General features: G+C 37.3%; 1 protein-coding gene across 3 annotated transcripts in view; it reads right to left on the bottom strand.

Moving 5' to 3' along the window:
* Nucleotides 1–806: 806 nt before the first annotated feature.
* Nucleotides 807–18,437, bottom strand: part of SBNO1 (strawberry notch homolog 1) — a 30,056-nt gene continuing 12,425 nt past the window's right edge. For all 3 annotated transcript variants that reach the window (XM_088532538.1, XM_088532536.1, XM_088532537.1), the window contains 25 exons: nt 17,529–17,662; nt 17,321–17,411; nt 16,425–16,586; nt 16,110–16,245; nt 15,925–16,030; nt 14,698–14,851; nt 13,381–13,563; nt 13,061–13,158; nt 12,181–12,332; nt 11,334–11,531; nt 10,888–11,058; nt 10,633–10,802; nt 9,605–9,736; nt 8,070–8,205; nt 7,574–7,686; nt 7,402–7,473; nt 6,867–6,966; nt 6,145–6,219; nt 5,708–5,854; nt 5,535–5,629; nt 5,250–5,342; nt 4,659–4,796; nt 4,053–4,129; nt 3,093–3,286; nt 807–2,224 (listed from right to left, as the gene is read on the bottom strand). In XM_088532538.1, the coding sequence (XP_088388664.1) occupies nt 2,082–2,224; nt 3,093–3,286; nt 4,053–4,129; nt 4,659–4,796; nt 5,250–5,342; nt 5,535–5,629; nt 5,708–5,854; nt 6,145–6,219; nt 6,867–6,966; nt 7,402–7,473; nt 7,574–7,686; nt 8,070–8,205; nt 9,605–9,736; nt 10,633–10,802; nt 10,888–11,058; nt 11,334–11,531; nt 12,181–12,332; nt 13,061–13,158; nt 13,381–13,563; nt 14,698–14,851; nt 15,925–16,030; nt 16,110–16,245; nt 16,425–16,586; nt 17,321–17,411; nt 17,529–17,662 (3,270 nt within the window). In that variant the 3' untranslated portion in view covers nt 807–2,081. The remainder of the gene's footprint in view (nt 2,225–3,092; nt 3,287–4,052; nt 4,130–4,658; nt 4,797–5,249; nt 5,343–5,534; nt 5,630–5,707; nt 5,855–6,144; nt 6,220–6,866; nt 6,967–7,401; nt 7,474–7,573; nt 7,687–8,069; nt 8,206–9,604; nt 9,737–10,632; nt 10,803–10,887; nt 11,059–11,333; nt 11,532–12,180; nt 12,333–13,060; nt 13,159–13,380; nt 13,564–14,697; nt 14,852–15,924; nt 16,031–16,109; nt 16,246–16,424; nt 16,587–17,320; nt 17,412–17,528; nt 17,663–18,437) is intronic.

Below are 18,437 nucleotides of genomic sequence, written 5' to 3'. Positions count from 1 at the left end.
GCAACAGTAACCTGTCAAGGTATTTCTCAAGTTTTCCTTACTTTTCCTGGACTGGATGCCAAATAATCCCTGCTGGGGGCACAACACATGAGCATCCTCACCCAAGGGCTGCTTTGGGGCTACACTGCTGCATGGGTCACACAGCATCGAGGTGAGCTTCCCTTCACTGCCAGAGGATTATTAAAAGAAAAAGGAGAAAGCAGAGGAAGACGAAGAGCAGAGACACCTAGCACCTGCCTCACAAGTACCAGACAGGAATAGAGCAGCTGCTACAGCAAGAGCAAGCATGCCAACTTATTCTGGAACGCTGTTTCCCTGTAGTTGTAAGTGTGTGCGTGGAAATCGTCCCCTGGACCCTTTCACCGCTGCGCTGAGGAAAGGGCCACTTCCCCGCAGCCCCGAGCTCTGTCACTGCACTAGGGTGCTGGCACAGGCAGCGTTAACCAAACAACAGGCAGAGTCACCCATGCAGCGGGGTTTACTCCAGCCTGAAGTCATGGAACTTTTGGCCCCGGTTACTCATGGAAAAACTCTGTGACACTTGAATCTGGCTAACTAAAATGTTTACAGAAGCAACACGTGCTGCAATGGATTACTGCACTGAGGCTGCCAGGTGAACCTTACTTAACATATGCATCAAGGTTTAACACAGTTTATTCCTTGCCTCATTAATTGGTTGAAGCATTTGGCCTGCAAGACAGAAGCCTGGTTAACTCAGACTGGAACATGCCAAGTCCTGTTGAATTCCAATTGTACAAACGTGTTAGTGCTTTTGGAATACGGTGATTGCCTAAACAAGACTCCACTTCTTGTTAGTACAATAACTTTTATTTGACATCTACAAGATCATTATCTTGTAGTTTTTTGGACAGGTTTATACAATCTCAATTTTTCAATAGTGCAACCTGTGCAAGCAAGAAATGACAAACATTGTCCTTCACTTTCTTATAAACATCTACTATTATAGGCAAAACAAAACTTACCCATATTATAGATAAGTGACTATTCACATTTGTACATTACAATTTCTTTTAAACAGCTCCAGATAAACTCTACAATGTCTTACAACATATTAAACAGTATTCAAGTTACTGGGTAACAGAAACAGCACATACAGCGGAACCCTCAAGTGTTTCCCATTCTCTAATTTACAGCTCAAGTAAGGTTTCATCTTACAAGTGACAAATTAAATTACATTAATGAAGTAAAAAATATAAGATTGTATGCGAGATGGAAGTGAATTTGCACTTAAGTTTCCGTAACCACCTCGGATTAAGGAAATGCTTCAATTTAAGGAAAACAGGCATCCAGCCGTCTTTGCAGTACACATTAGGAATACCATTAATACATTAAAAATGAACTAATTTTAATTTAAGATGTTTATCACAAAAAGAACATGTTGTAGACTCAAATATATAACCCCCAGGAGAGAACCAGAAAAAAATGCAACACCTGGGTATAAACACTATAAAAATGCAATAACCAATGCTGTACAACTAAGATTGTGTTTCTCTCTGAATTCCTGGTGTGTGTTTATCCTGTCCATGCCCGTTTCCAAAGACATGCACTGTCAAACAGAAACTGGGAAGGAACCTGAATGCATGATGTGCAACCTCTAGGTTTCATGCTTTTATAAACTTATAAATCGAAGAGAAAAACCCAATATATATTTTTCTATATATATACTCAATACATGCATTCAAGGATATCTCCCACAGCAATGGCATTGATGCACTGCGTTAAACCCTGAGCACTGTATGACAAGATAAAAATAAAGCCTGCTTGGGGATTTTCAAGCATTTTCAAACAAATTGTGGTTTGTAGCTTAAAAGGCCAAAAGTAAAAGCAAACAGGAAGCACTACAGAGAGCATAAGGAAAGACAGATGCACCACCATAAACAACTGCTGGCTTTCAGTTCTACCAACCTTTTTAGATCTCTTTATTCCCATAGTATTTGAGAGCACACAACCGAACTGAAAAAGTTATATTTCTTTGGAATCTGTCCCTGATTTTTATGCAAGTGATATGCTTTTACAGCCTTTTCCTCAAACACCAAAGTCAACACCTGTGGTATGTCCTCTTATGCATTGTTGAAATTGGTGATACTTTGTGGGTGATGCTGCTGCCATATCTGCTGCTGCTGCACTGCAAGCTGTTGAGACTGGTCTGACGTGGACAGGAGGTTTACGAGGGGTGATACACAATTTGCAGGAATGATCAAACCTGAGAACAGCAACAAATCATTTATGTTTCATAAGCATGCAACAGTTTGTTCATTGAAATTTCACACTGACGACTCCACCATTTAATTTATGCAATAGCCAGTAATGACAACTTCCATGACAAGTCTAATCAGACAAAACTACAAATTCCACTTCTAAGAGATTTATCTCCACAAATCAGATTTTTTGTCATGAAGTAGCAGAAAGTAATAGTTATTTTTCCCTAAGACTGCCTTATTCTTGCATTTCCTGATGCAAGATTAAGACCAGATCATAGCTATTTTTTAATTTTCTAATCTGACAAGAATCTCATGAGAACACAGAAGTTTACAGACAGGGAACAAGAGACCCTGAAACACCTTGTTTCAGCACCTTGATGTCACTGGAATAGTCATGACCCTACATATGACAAGACTACCTGTTTTTTTTTTTTTTCCCTCTCCCAGAAGAAAAACAGCAAGGAAGGATGCAATTATCTAAATTATTCTGGCTAGTGGCTACATGTGACTTAAACATTACAGCAAGTGTTTCCAGGGCTTATTATTCTTTGCCAAAGTGAGAAACAGTGGAAGACCTTCCGGTTTCAAAGGTACATTGTATTTGAGTCATTTTTAGTCTATTCCAGACAAGTCAAACAAAAGCAGAGAGAACAGGCATTCTTCTGATTTAACCTGACTCTAAAGAAGTACCTTCACTAAAACTAGAGATCAACATTTGTATTCCTGCCCTCCCCCTGAAGCATACAGACACACACACACACCCCTTTTCTCTTGTAAGCAGTCTCCTACCCAAGACTCAACATGGAGTGACTTGCAAGTTGCAAAACCCTTCCACCCCTGCTGCAATTAAGGAGCAGACCAGCCACCTACCTACGATCCTCTGCCCATCTTCTGTTCTTAGACGAACTATCTGCATTTTCACATTTGTACCACTGACAGAGGCTAGAACGCCTTCTACTTTTGTCCAGACGCTCAATACTGAACCACACAAGACATAGTAAGTTCGACAGCGCAGTCCCACTTCACAAACCAACCCCAAGCCTGCCTTCTTACAGTTGCCTCTCCTGGAAGAGGAGAGAAAAGAAGAGTAAGAAGAATGCTACAGACAGAATATATTCATTTTAATATGAGACAAGGTTATTTTACATGTATTCAATGGAGTTCAGACTAAGTGCTCTGAGTACACAATAAGATGAAGGTAACTTTATCCACAGTAACAAAACACTTCTAAATTGAAAGCTTTAGGAAAGTGCTAGCCTATGTAGGATCACATCTCCAAAATGAGAGACAGCTCTGAGCCAAAGTTACCCCTGGTTCATATCATCTGAAAACCTCAGTCTGTTGCATAACAAACTGGTATCCGATCAGTAGATCTCACCCTGGCAACAATTTGACACTTCAACCAGTTGGGCTGAACCAGCTGCTGAGTTCTGAAAGACCCTTAGGAGAGGTGTAAGCACAGCTCTTTCTGAATATCTGATCTGCAGAAAGCTTAACTATTTCTTCCTCAAAAAACAAACAATCCCCCCTGAACACCCCCCAAAAAAAGCCCACATCAGATCAAGGCATGTACCAAAGAATGCAATACTTCCAGTCATTATATTTCTAATGGAGTGCAATTTAGCATCAGAACTCTTAATATATTGAGCTTTATGAGCAAGCACATAACGTAATGTTTCCACTCAAAGGATGGAGCTTACTCATTTATCATGGGACTTCATTTTCCTTAAGCAAGAAACAAGATTTCACAGGGCTTATAGAAAACAGAAGCAATAAAAACACCATTTACCTAAATGATTTTAAGGCATTTATGTGGATACAAATACTAACCAATAAGCATGGGTGCAGGTATCTGCAGAAGAATTGTACTGCTCTAACCAGTGTGGCAGAGCATCTTCAGAAGGTACCTAGAAATTTAGGGGGTTGAGGAAGAATAAGAGGTGAGGGGGGAAGAGGGGAAGAGAAATAGGAGGGAGATGACAAAAAGTGATCGTATTAAGATTTGCATAGTAAACAAAACATCCCTCCCACCTATGCAGTCATTATAGTAAGACACAGTTTTAGACTGTCCAAATGAAACAGAATCTCACATAAGGATGAACAGAATGCTGGAAGAGAGCAGAACCCCCTCACCAGCAGTATCGGAATCCCAGAACTTCTCCAGTAATCAACCTAATCTCAGAGTTATTTGTCAAATTCTTATAAAACATTTTAATGCTGTTGAATTTAACAGAAGTGTCAGGCCAGTTACCAGTCTCTAAACAAAATAATTCACTTCATTATTCCAGAAAACAGAAGCAGCAAGCAGCTAAGCCTTCAGAATAATTGACTGCTTTAAGAGCCTTTTGGCAGATATGCTCTTGCTAGATCCTTAAAGTTGATACATTTAACTTTACTTTCTTCTAAATTTAAAGGTAGTATAATTTTAAAGGTTACCTTCTTATATTTCTTTTTCAGGTCTGCACATGTTTCTAGTTTGAGCTGTTTCCCTGTATTTGGTCTGTACACTAAAAAAAGTTTCTTTTTAGGATTCACTTCTTTTACTAGAATAGCTGTTTTCTTGTTATTTCTTATCTGGAAAAGAAAAAATTCAAGAATTCTAAGTTTAAACATGCTAACAGTATCTCCCTTAACTGATTCTATACTGTTTTCTTTGTAGGTTAATGGTGCATATGTATTAAAAATAAAAATAATTATAATAAAGACAGCTTTAGAAGACAGTACCCACTAATCACCACCAGTATCTCAAGTTTCCCTTATAACAGGGGCATCTGCTTTCTTGATGCATGTTTAAGTAAAAGGTATTCATTTAGGCTCACAATCCCATCAGTTTAACTGTTCAAAACATAACTTCATAGAGTTGGAAACAAAATCAACATTAAACCTAAAATAAGATCGTTTGGCTTTGTAAAATGCTTTTTAATGTTTTAACTTCTATGTTACATTTTTTGTAAAAAAAAGATTCTTCTTATTTGGATAATCCTTAAACAAGGTAGCTGAACATACACCAAGACGCAAAAATGTTACCTGTAGGGATAGGTAAAAACCATCATCTGGTCCTGTCTGTTCTGCCCAGATCTTAGTTGCTTCCTCCCAGGACATTCCTCTCTCCACACTGATCTAGAGGAGAAGCACATGGGGATGTTCACATAAGAGCATGCTGTGGAACAGTTATTGAAATAGAAGCAGAACAGTATTGCCCAGTGAAAGGCATCCCTTGCTCAATAAAATATTTAAGCTCAGCTCACTGCAATACTCTGTACTAATAAACTTCGGGTTGCTGTTAAGTTCTTAAAGACAAAATTTACTTACTGTGTATAGCTCTACATGTCCAGAGGTAGAATATCCTGGAGTCAGAAACTTCTTAACATCTGCCTTCCTTACTTTCTCATCCCCAGAGCCCAAATCTTAAAAAGAAAGGATAGAGTTATTCTGCTCTTTTCTCTTACGCAAGTACAAGAACACTGGGAAACTGGTTCACTCACCTAAGATGCCCATATCATATCTTCCATTCTTTTTTGCATTTTGAATAACTGCATTTAGCGTATCAGAAAAATACTGGAATAAAGCATTCTGCTGATGTACTTCCATACCAAGAATTCTGTTCAGAAATTTTCCTATATTGTTATAATCTTAAAGAAAAAAAAAATATATATCAAGTTAAAGAGATCAAGTTTAATGAAAACAAGCTTTCAATCAGTTCTTAAAAAGTAATTCAAGTCCATTCTCTCAGAAGCAGGGAAAACATTCCAAGTTCTCAAAAGGTGTTTTTTTTTTTTTTTTTTTTTTAAAAGATAGTTAAAGCTTCAATTCTCAAAGCTTCATTCTCATGCTTAGGATCCACTACCATGATTTACAAGACAAGTGATTTTTCTTAATGACATTCTGAAGATCCAGAAAAACAAACAAAAAACCCAAATACCTTTATCAAGAGTTAGAATTCCAGATCTGTCTTCTACATTTATCAGGCCTACACCAATCAATCCCTGGCGAACATCTAAGAAAAGACAAAAAAAAACAAATAGTACAGCTGCTTCACCATTTAAAAACAAATAAATAAAACAGCAGCCAGTTCTTGAAACAGGATTTCTGAACAAACTGCAAAACTTCTGACCAACCCCCAAACACTTGTGATTCTTACCTAACACTGATAAGCAAAGTAGAACTTTGCCTTCTGTCCTTCTAAAAAACAAACACGCACAAAACCCCACACAACCACACCAAAGGTAAGAAAAGCTACTAATGGCACCATACATGAATACATAATGTGACCTTCCCCTGATAAGGATGGGAATTAAAAAAAATTTATATAATACTCTGACTAAAGACAGAAGAAATTCCGACAACTGTCTTCAGTGGAGTAGAATATAAAAGTGACTCATCTAGACTTACCACCGCTCCAAACCACTTAAAATAGTGAAACATGCAGGACTTGCCCTAAATGGAGAAATTTCATATAACTTGTGTCATACCTGAATTTCAACATCCAGTGCAGTGCACAGGAACTACACCTGGTGAATACTGACCTGAGCCAGCTAATCAGTTTAAAAAGGTAGCAATACTTTCCACCACCAGAGTTATTTGCATTTTGCAGGTGGAAGAATGATCACAAGATACTGATTGCATCCAGTGAATTACACTTACCTTTAAAAAAGTCTCCAGGAAAATCAGGAGGTGGATTCACCATCGGGGAGTCTAAGTTCACAATGGATTTCATAACAATCTCTAAAGCATTTCTTCCATACTGCACAAGACAGAGAAAGTTCCTCTAAAAGTGTGTTCTGTGTTTGTGCCTCAGCTCCCAGCTCGCGTGGGTCAACAAGCACTTTTAGTTCATAGTACTTTTTTCTACTATTTAACAGTAAAATGGTGGGGATTGCTTACTAGTTTTCAGTTATGAGTTACATCACAAATGAACAGCATAGCTTTAACTTCTAATTATAATCACCAAATTAGTTTTTTAGTTGCAACTGAAAAGACACATATCCTATGCTTAGGACTTAGATTTACATACTAAACTGCTTTCATTGGTTTGACAAACCAAAGTAGGATTGTTTTCTTGCTAACTCAAAAAAGTAAAACAGTTCACTGGAGACGGGGAAAACATGTCTTCCGTGGACCATTTGTGAAATTTAAACATTATATAGCATGAGCTTTCATTCAGAACTTCAGCCCTCACCTTGTTGTCAAAATTGAATCTGCTGAGGTCTCGAGTTTCCGTAGCCCGTCTGTCACCATGAGTGAGGGCTCCCTGTTAAGACACACCTTTGTAATTAAATCCAATTACAAGAGAAGATTTTTAAAATTGTATTTTCTCAAGTGAAGGATCAGATTTCTTGAAACTGTCTTACCAAACTCTCCAGTCTTTTTGCAACTATAGATGCAAATCTTTGCTCTCCTGCCAACTCAGAAATGAGGAACACATACTCTGGAGCAGTCACTTGGTTAGATCTATGAGTTCTTCCTGGATAATTAAGTAGAAGCACATTTATTAAATCCCATTTCACTGCACATTTCTAATAAAACGTAACATCGCCAAGCTGTTGCCAGTTAAAAAGTAACTAGAACTTAATCCTGCTGGATATGCCACAACAAAAATGTGTACACAGATACTAAGTATTTGTGGCAACTTCCTACAGTGGCTTCAAACATAGAACTATTCAGTTAAGCCACAGTATAAAGTCTTTTTCATTAGGTTTCTTTCGAAACTATAGAAACTTGGGTAAAGGAGATTGGAATAGACCTTAAGGAGTTATTCAATCTTATTTCCCACAAATCAGCAGCAAGTTCAGTCTCACGGAATTTGCTGAAGATGTTTACAATATACATAAATATATATGTATTTACCAAACTGCTGTATTGCTCTATCCGCGCTCCATGGCAACTCCAGAGTCATATGAACTCTTCTTCTCTGATTCTTGGCTCTCCGATCTGCTTGCAGTGAGATGCCAGAACTGGCAGCCTCCGAGATTATGGCTATGTTCTTTTATTAAGAAAGAAATTGTCAGTTAGCACTAAATCCTAGATCAAGCTTCAGTTTTCATCGGGGAAAAAAACAAACAAAAACACAAACACACACACTAACCACCACACACCACACACAAATTCACAATTACTACTGATAGTGATACTATTCCCAACCAATATTACATGCTTTTACTATCTCAAGAAGGGTGTTGGAGGAGGATGAAGCAGTCCATCTCAGAAACACTAAAAAACAGCAAAAGGGGGGGCCTTCACTTTTCAACAACACCCTTCTGTGCAAACGGAAAAGGGCACTTTGCTGCCGTTTTGCCATTCCAAAGGGCAAATTTCTCCGATGTTCATGTTCTCTGAAGTAAAAAGGGGAGGGATAGAAGAGACCTGCTATGATAGCAAGTGACAGAGTATGAAAGTTACTGCTAAAGCTGTATATGAAAGAATATACAGCCATTCTTGGTGTGTGAATGCAGTTGCTTTTAAACAAGTGTTTGGACTGTACACGTCACTTATAGAAACATAATATGTTGCTGTACTTTATGGGGATACTTAAGGAAGTTCCATGCAACAGCTACATTTACTCAATTTGCCCTCTTGTGGTAACATATCCCAAATAAGCCACAGAGAAAGACAGTAAACAAGACTAGAAGGAAAAAAACCAAACAAACAAAAAAACCCCTCAAAAAGCATCCCAGAAAAAAAGAAACAAAAAAACCCAAAAAACAGAAAATATGCAAACAGCAATCACACGTACACACCAGCTTTTACCAGTTTCAATTCTACCATTATTCTATTTCATATTTTCCTTTCAGAGTATATTTCAGAGGATAAAAGCTACCAGGCTCGGCAGCACTACTTCTCTCAAGCTCTGAGAAGGTAAACATCTCACATTCTTTCCCTTCAGCCTTTCCCTTCACTGAGCCTTTCTCCCACTCATACCAGGCAGTGTTTTCCCCTTTCTCTCAATTCTCTCGCTTCACCTTGGTGGCAGAGGTACACGGTAATTCAGAGAAAGAAATCAAAGACACAGAGGATTTACCTGCCTTGCAACAAAACAGTGTATATTTAAAAGGCTGTTTTGAAGAATTCTGTTTGGTACACATGCACACCCACTTTGATAAGAAATGGGTCAAAACCTTAAAGCTGACTTCCTCATCCCCATGAGCTACAACCTGGCTTTTTAAAGCATGCTGCAAACGCATGCTAGACTGGGTTACTGAAAATACAAGCTTGAAGAACAAAATACCCAACAGTGAACAGCAAGTCCTCCTTCCTAGCCCTTGCTTCTTGTACTTAAGCCATTGTGAGATAATGGTGGAGCCAAAAACTGAATAACTTTGACTGACAGTCAATGTTATTATGTCACCTGGCAAGTTTTTCTAAATTGTGCCACTCGGAATTACCTTATCTCCATCCATGAACCTCTGCTTTTCTGTGATGTTAAGAATTTCAACGGGCACATCAAGTTCAGATCTTGATTCATATGATATGCTGCCATCATCATTGCTTACAACTCTCCCTTTGCGGCCTGTCATCTTTAAAATAGGAGGAGATACAAGGTCATATGGCAATGCCAAAGTTATTACACCAGCAAGACTGTCAAGCAAGAATCATACACCAACTTCAGAATATAGGTCAGTCAGTAATTTACTCCAAGTACAAAACTACCTCGATTACTTTTTGATTTATGCTATAGTCTGCTCCATGGAGACTTATTTAGAAGTAACTCAGTTAATCAAAACTGCAAAAAAAAAAGCCTATCTATGTAGAAGTGTCCATTGCAGAGATACTAGTAATTAAAGTTCCATACTGTACCACAGTAATCATGTCAAACAAAATTCTACAAAAAGGCTGTCTAGTAGCGACGGCTCCCTATTCCTGAGAACAGGAACATTCAAAAAAAATGAAAGGACACTAAGAGCACTAAGGAAACAAGCTAATGGCAGCCGTTTAGCACCAATTTTAACAGGCTTTTTAAAACAGTGACATTTGATTTACACAGGTAGCATGTAAGAGGTGTGTTTTTGTAACCAAGGAAAAATATCACTCATCAGGCTTTTCACAGATACATTTTTATTATACAAGCTAATTTTTTGCCACCTAGGAAGATGAAGCAACACTACTTTGTATACACCAGCTTTAAAAACCTGACCTAAACTAGTTGGAACAATATGTAGCAGACAAGGAAAGCCAGAAACAATCACTATTTACATAATTGAACTATCACTGGAGATTCCTGAATGTTTACTCACTCAGAACTTTATCTGCATTTCAATACAACCTACACATTTCTCTTTAAATTCAGAGGATTCAGTATATGAGCCCTATATTCATACTTGCAAGACTACCATTCCAAGTTGATAAACAAGCTCTTTTTAATACGCAATTTGGTCATACATAATCTTGAAAAGAAATGACAACATTGATTTACCTCTGCAACATTTTCAGGACCGCCAAGTTCATCTATAAGCTCATCCAATGTATTAGGTGGAAGATCTTCAGCCAGCTTTTCCAGTTTATCAAGCAGTTCTTTTTTCATTTGTTGGGCCCTTTCAACAGCATCCTGACTTGTTACAAAGCTGCTGTTTGTATTACTGTTTGCTGAAATTTAAAAGAAACTTAAATTTCAGAGTTCATTGTCTAATTGCAAAGAAAGTGAATTAACTCTAGAGAAACTTTTTCTTACCTGATGTGTTGGTAGTAGAAGTGGTTGTACCAACAGTGGAAGTAAAACAGCTAGGTCGTTTTGATCCAAGACCAGAAGCTAATAAGGCACTTTGAATAGAATCTGGGTCTATACTTTTCTTCTTTTTCTTTTCTTTGTTTTTCTTATGGTCTTTTCTAATTAGCCAGGGATCTGAAGTTAAATATTTTCAAAACATGTCAAACATTAATTAAATGAGGCATCCTTCCTTAAAAACTATGCTCATTTCAAAAGCTGACTAGTCATGACTTTAATGCATAAAATCTACTCAAGAAAGCTGCAAATCAACATTCTAGAAATAATCCCATCCCATTAGAATTAAACATCCAACTATCCAATTCATGATATACAGTCTCCTATTTTGGGCTCACCAAAAAGTCTTGAGAAAACTTTATGCCTAGTATTTGGAAGTATAGTTACATACTTACCATCTTCATCATCTTCACTGGATTCATCTCTAAATGGGTTGAAGTCATCATCATCTCCAGAACTCAGAAATTTGGAGCTCTCATTATCACTTTCCTCATTGTCTGAAGCATCTGACTCACTTTCACTCTCGTCAGAGCTGCTCCCTGCAAGGCCACCTGTTTTACGAGCTTTTTTTGCTTCTCTGGTTATCTCTTCACCTAATTCCGCCACCCCAGGAGAAAAAGAAAGAAAACAAACAAACTTGCTTGGACCTTCTAGGCTACTTTGAGAGTTGTTTTACTGCCACTGCATACTAAGTGAAAAAGCATTCGGTTTCTGAAAATAGATTAGATGTAAAAATAATAAAACGTGATAAACAGTTCTAACAGTTCAGTAAGACCTCTCTCAATATACCTAGTTTTTCTCCACTGCTTTTATAATCACTTTTTTTTTTTTTTTTTTGGGGCGGGGGGGTTACAAACAAACAAAAAGACAACAAGTGTGTGTAGGGGAAGAGGACAGTATTTAGGATTTCCTTTAATCAGCCTCTTAAAGAGAGCAGTGGGCTCCACTGTTTCCAGAGAGCAGGCTTACATGTGCAAGTTGCCTTTTGGATAAAGTGCTAAACTACCGTCAGCCCAACTTTTGTTCAAAATGTAGTTAATAGAATTTGAAGGTCATATTACCTCAGCAGATGATTTTTAAAACTAACAAGAGCTTGAAATAAGTCTCACATATGCAATATATGCTCTTTCATGAATGCTGGTATTGATATTTACACCTCCATATTTTTCTAGAGTTCTCTTTCAGGCAGTTCTAAAGTGAATATTTTCTTTATGGCATTAACGTAAATAACTTAAACATTACCTTTTCGTTTCTTTATTTTGTTTTCCTTGCAGGGACTGTCTCTAGGTGAATTGTTATTACTTTGAGCAGTCAAGTCAATTCCCAACAAGCTAAACAGCTTCTTCCTGTCAGGAGCTGGAAAGTGCTTTTCAATAAGAGACTGGAATACTCCTCTGTTTGTTTGAGGGGGGAAAAAAAAAAAAAAAAAAAAAAAAAAAGCATTCTTTAAATAAATGCAAATTGGACTAAAGTAGAAACTTGTAACATTTTAACACCTTGCTTAACTTCTCTGAAGAATTATTTCTTCTGAATGCCATTATAGAAGCACCCTGGATAATTATCACCTACATTGTGTTTCTCACCTTCTTAGAAATAGTAGGAAGAGACATTTACTTTACATTGTTAAAGCTCCTATTTAACTATTTTAAATGTTAAGTTTAGTATATAGTGCTACTGTAACTGACACTTTCTCATTGCTCAAGGCTTAACATTATTTTAACTTCATCTGTCACTTAAATTTTCAGCAAGATATTCTCAGGGCCAGATCCAGCTCATTGATTAAAATAACCAAAGTCAGGCTTGCAAGTGGATTTTGGTGCAAATGCAGCACACAAGTCTCTCCCCTACCTTGAGTTCTGGTAAAATAGTGCAAGCTCTTCACACTTGAGCACAACACATAACACAGCACAAGCAGAAGTAGCAACTAGCCAATGGATCACACAAGCAGTACTATCAGACTTTATGAACAAGAAGCTTAAGCAAAGAACACGGGTACCAAAAGAAACCCAGCTTTCTTAGCCTTGGTGCATCTTTTGCATGTGAAAACACAAACTATTGCATGCACTATGCTGGATTCAGAAGGTTATTTCTGAAAGGACAGTTCTGAAACTTTAAAACTTACTTTGCAGTAGAAACAAAGTCGTTCAGTTCACCACCACCTTCCTCCAAAGCTTCTAATGTTCTTGCTTCTCCTGTTGACTGCAGTCCAATAACAACACACTGAGGGATAAAACAAGATACTGTCACTGAGACTAACTTGTAAACTCATTTTTTCCCTATACTTCTGCTCATTATCTAGCTTCGATGCCAGAAAATACAAAAGCATGTTACTACCATACCTTTGAAAATATGTTATAAGCTAAAAGCCTAACAGCTCTATGTTTAAAAAAAAAAAAAAAAAAAAAAAAAAAAAACTTATTTAAAAGATCTTCAACAACTTACTTTTCCATTCTTGATTTCTTCTCGGGCTAGCTGTACTACCCTCTTCACTTTAGATGCTATGCAAAGGTATTTGAAAAACCTCTGATGGGCTGACCAAAACTGACCCCACATGGACTTCTTCATTCGTTGTTCTGCATCAATAAGGTCGGCTGCTTGTTGAAACCTCTCTCTGGCGCTAACCCACTGAAAAAAAAAAAAAAGTAGTTAATTTTACCTGTTTTATTTGAAGGCTTAGCAGGTTTATTCTTTAATGTCCAAAGTCAGATAGAAGTAAAGTCTAAAAGAGTTCTGTGGGACTGAGAGTGAAGGAAGTTCTCATACATCAAACAAAGCTCATGATAAAGAAAACAGCAGCTATGTCTCATTAAGTTGAAAATATAATTACTCATAATGAAAAGCAGATACAATTACATTACTACCAATGCAAACATACACAATATTTTCTAATTATCCAGTTTCTCCTCTAATAAACTTGGGTTTAGAAAGAGAACTGCCTATAATTAAGTATAAGCAAATACCAAAAAGAAAAAAAATAGTGTCTTTAGAGACTCTTTTTTGAGAAGAGTATTCTGCTACAGCTTTTAAACTTCCTTAAGGAAAGAATCATAAAGCCTGACTTCTGTGTGAGATTAGGTAAAGTAAGTTTTGGACATAAGTCTGACTCTTTTAGTAACATTCATAAAATGAAGTGTTTTAAAGTTGATGTCATACCAACTTGGAAGATATGTTTTCATTATTGCAGCTATGCAACAAATGCTGACTCATGCTTAAGCACCTGTTAAGTGGGTAAAGTTCCTTCTCATTTTAGTCTATTTCTGAAGAAATAAAGCTTTTTTTTTTTAGTTTTTATTATTAAAGATACCGCACCTTGTACTGTTTAATCAACAAGCACATACTCTACCTACTATTCTAATTAGGAAGCGTGTGCTAGAAGTCTGTCTAGTGCCAAGTTAAGCGTTAGAGTTTTCAGCTTGGTTCTCCCTAAAGCAGAATCAAAAGACCTTGAGGGGTCAAACAAGACTAACAGGTAAACAGTTTTCTCTTCAGCTACCACAGCCTAGGTCCCTGAAGAGCTCCTAGTAGCCAGAGGGTGTGGCAGACATTGGAAGATCCTCAAAACTAAGCAATTTATAGCCCAGGACAAAAACAAAAAGCTCTTGTGCGACTCTTCAGAGACAACTTTACACCAAGAGAAGTGCCATTTCTGTCTTCCACAGATCACAGCACTACATAGAACTTCAAGAGTGCAAGTTTAAACCAATAAATACAGCTTCTTACAATTCAAGAGAGAAAGTGAATTTTAAAAGGCATTCTTACCAGTTTCACAGATTTATTGTACATTTTAACGTAGTCCTGTGAAAGCAGAACTTCATCAATTTTGAAGGTTACACCTGAAAAACTCAGCTGTCTTGCTATGTACATTCCTCGCAGTTTCATATCCATAGCAACTATTTCCATGGCACCAACACCCCTAAGATAAAGGAACAAATTAAGTCAATATTAGCATTTTCAAAACCAAGAACTTGTTAGAAAAAAACTCAAGTGCTTTAGAAGTAAATGGTATGCTTATGGATGTGAAATAAATAAAGAATAAAACCATTAATACTGTTTGCTTAAACACACTGAATCAGATGGTCTTGAAGATTAGATTCCACATAGAACCACACTCTATCTCATGAGTATTAAGCTATTCAGATTTACACCCAGTGAAAAATAATTAAATTAGTAGGTAACTAAGTTCTCTTCAACAGCAATGAACCTTCAGCAAAGCCTTGAGAAGTCAACTGCAAAGCTATCCTAACCTACACACAAGCTTGGGCCTGTAATTTCATTATTGCTCATTTGATACATACTCAGTAATGAAGCAGATGCTACACTTGTACAGTCTAGAAAAAACATGCATCATGGAGATGGTATGTGAGGAGATGCATACTAAGCTCTCCTGCAGCATTCTGAAGCATTCAAAATCCTTCAAGACCACAAAACAAGATATATTAAAACACTCACCTACCATGGAATGCAGCAAGAGCTGCATTAGGTTTAGTTTTCTTTACTAGTTCTAAGATGAAGTATCTTTCTAACTTACAAGTCTGCACAGCACAAGCAACATAATAACATAATTTCTCCGAACTGGATTCTTATGACAGAAAGTGTAAGGGCATGACTTCTTCCTACTAAACTGCATAAGCTAAATGCATAAATGCATTAACAAGGTTTCTGCTTAGAGTGAAATGATGACTGAACATATACAGTGTTTTCATGACGCCCAGCAAAACATTATTAATTTTAGAACATCCACACTGTAAAAGGGCTAATTTTGCAGTCAACTTCTAAAAGTCACAACATTTTCTGTGAATGAGGGCAGTGTCCCAGCTCTCAGCACATAAGACAGATGACATTTTTGCTAGATATAGAAGCTAGAGGCAAAAAGTTTTTTTGTATGACGAGTTTGCAGAGAACTACGAGTGAGTAAAGACAAAGGAACTAGAAAGCAGAGCCAATCGCAACCATATGTGCTATTGCTAGAGCTCTTTAAAATATTACCTTCTTTCAACAGCTTGGATAAAGTCGCTGAATTCCCTAAACGGAGTTCCTTCACCCCATATTCCAAGGCGGTTCATGTATGCCATATTTCTTGGCTCAGATGCACCTAAGAGAATAACACAGTCTATACCAAGGCCACTAAACAGTATAAAGACTGCACTTAATGCTAACCAAGTAATGCATACCTGTGGCACTAGCATAAACAACCCGAGCTTTGGGAAGCTTATTCTGAAGTTCCAGCACAGCCAGACCTGTTTTTGTTGGTTTTGATGAACCAACAGGACACAAATTCTTAGCTTTATGACACTCGTCAAATACAATCTGAACCTTAATTAAGGAAAACCACTTTTTAAAGCTAATTGCTAGTGTCAGAACATGTGCACAATCCATTACTGCCATAAATGATGCATAAAAATAACACAAAAAAAAAGACTATCTTTCAAGATGTAAACTTAAATAACAATTCAATTACAACTAGATGAACTCAAGATAAAGGATACAACTCCATCGAAGTCTTCACCACACCAGTGAAGAAGCTGCTTTAATCTGGTTTTGTATTTACCACCAGATTGACTTTCACCAATAAGAGAAGAATAGGTGGCAAAAATGACACCCTTCTTCACACTTCCATTATGCTTTGAAGAAATCTTTCCATACTTGAACTGCAATAAAATGACAAGAAAGTCACAGAAGTTATTCAAAACAGACCCCTTCTCAGATCTACCTACCATGGATTAAGACATGCTGGTGATACCAGCCTTGAGGTTTGTATTCTTTAAACTCCCTGGATCCCCAGGTCATGACTATGGCATAGGTGGCATTGGAAATTCGGTTAAGAGTTTGTTGCTATATTGGTTGTGCTTCTTAAAGAAGACAGATAAGGCCTCTAAAGACTAACAGCCAAGTTCCTCAACTACATAGCCTGCTTAAATGCAACATTTAAGTTTCAATGCATCACTTAGCTGTCAATGTAAACGACAATTTTAAGACTAGTGAAATTTTATTTCCAAGAGAAAAATGACTAACCTAATGAACTTTAAGTTTGGAGAGTGAATTAAATTAGTATTCACTCTGGAAGCATTTTATATTATTGGGTAAGTGCACATAAAATGAGCTCTGTGGATAGTGGGATTAAATCTTGTAGATTTTGGCTTTTTAAAGGTGTATTTCAACTTCTGGAAAGTATTCTACACAGTAGTGTCAGTATTGACTTGAAGACCAGCACTAAAAAAAAAAAAAAGTTCTTCACAAGACTAAGGCCTGTCAAACAAGATTTAGACAGCAAATTTATTAAAATTAGATCAGTCTTAGTCTTAAAACAGTTAACATGCACAACTTGTCACACAAGCGTACCTAAAGTTTTGCCTCAACTGTACATAGTAAAAAGTTTCCACACCTTGTTTAGTGAATGAACCAAAATGTTTTTTGCTCCAATATCTCTCAAGTCTCTTTCAGCATCATATTTCAGATCGTTTGACACGCTAAACCTGAAGATACAGAACAAAAGCATATACATTTAAAACATTTGCCTGAAGACAGATTACATTGAATTTAAATACTATAGTCACTATACCATTTGCCGTAACAAACCCTGACACACTTACCAGACTGCTCTTTTTCTGCCTAACAAGTAATTTTCATAGATTATTCCAGCTATGGTCCGTCCTTTTCCTACACCAGCACCATCACCTATCAAGAATCCAGCTCTGTCACCATTAGGCAGGAATGTTTCATGTTGCTATAGGAGAAAGAACAAAAGTTTGTGTTTGTTCAAGAGAACACACTGCTATGGATTATCAAAATGAGCAAACATATGACATCTTACTAGATGAGACCAGTTGTTCACTTAGCCAAGTACTGTCTTTAACAGCAGACAGAAGATATAATTTAGGGTGATCACATGAACCACGTGACCCACTCCTCTCTTCAGTACTCAGAATTGATGTAGAAAATATATCCCCGACGAGTTCTTTTAGTGCCCATGAACAGACCTGCTGTCCATGAGTTTTTCCAACTGCTCCTTTGAACTCACTCATACCTGTCTCAATAGCCTTTTGTGGCAACAAGCTCTGCACATTAGCTACCTTATGTACAAAGAATTAATTCTTTTATTAGTTTTGAACCAAACTGCTACCAGTTCCATCCAGCTCCCATTTGCCTCTTTTTTTTGAGGGGGGGCAATTTGATGAACATTTCCATCTTCTGCCACCTTCTTCCTGAAGGTGTAAGCCTTTGATGCTATCCTCCTCTATTTTTTCTCATCTCCAACTCGATAAGGCAGAGGCTTTTTAGTCTCTCTTGCTGAGACAACTTCCTTCTATGAGGATTTTAGTTGACCTAGTTCCACTACCTTCCTCCCTGAAATGTGGGACTAGAATCACACACAAAATACCAGATGTAGAGCCACCAAGCATCCTATATAGCAGCAAAATAATACTGAGTTTTGTTCTCAATTTCCTTTCCTAGTGACACCCAGCAGCCTCAGCTTTTTTGGTGCTGCTAAAACAGCATCC

This window comes from Tinamus guttatus, unplaced genomic scaffold (assembly GCF_059628265.1).
Source record: "Tinamus guttatus ecotype Peru unplaced genomic scaffold, ASM5962826v1 Tinamus_guttatus_pri_ptg000459l, whole genome shotgun sequence".
NCBI lineage: Eukaryota > Metazoa > Chordata > Aves > Tinamiformes > Tinamidae > Tinamus > Tinamus guttatus.
Note: the sequence above shows the minus strand (reverse complement) of the source record. Positions and strands in the feature narration are given on the sequence as shown.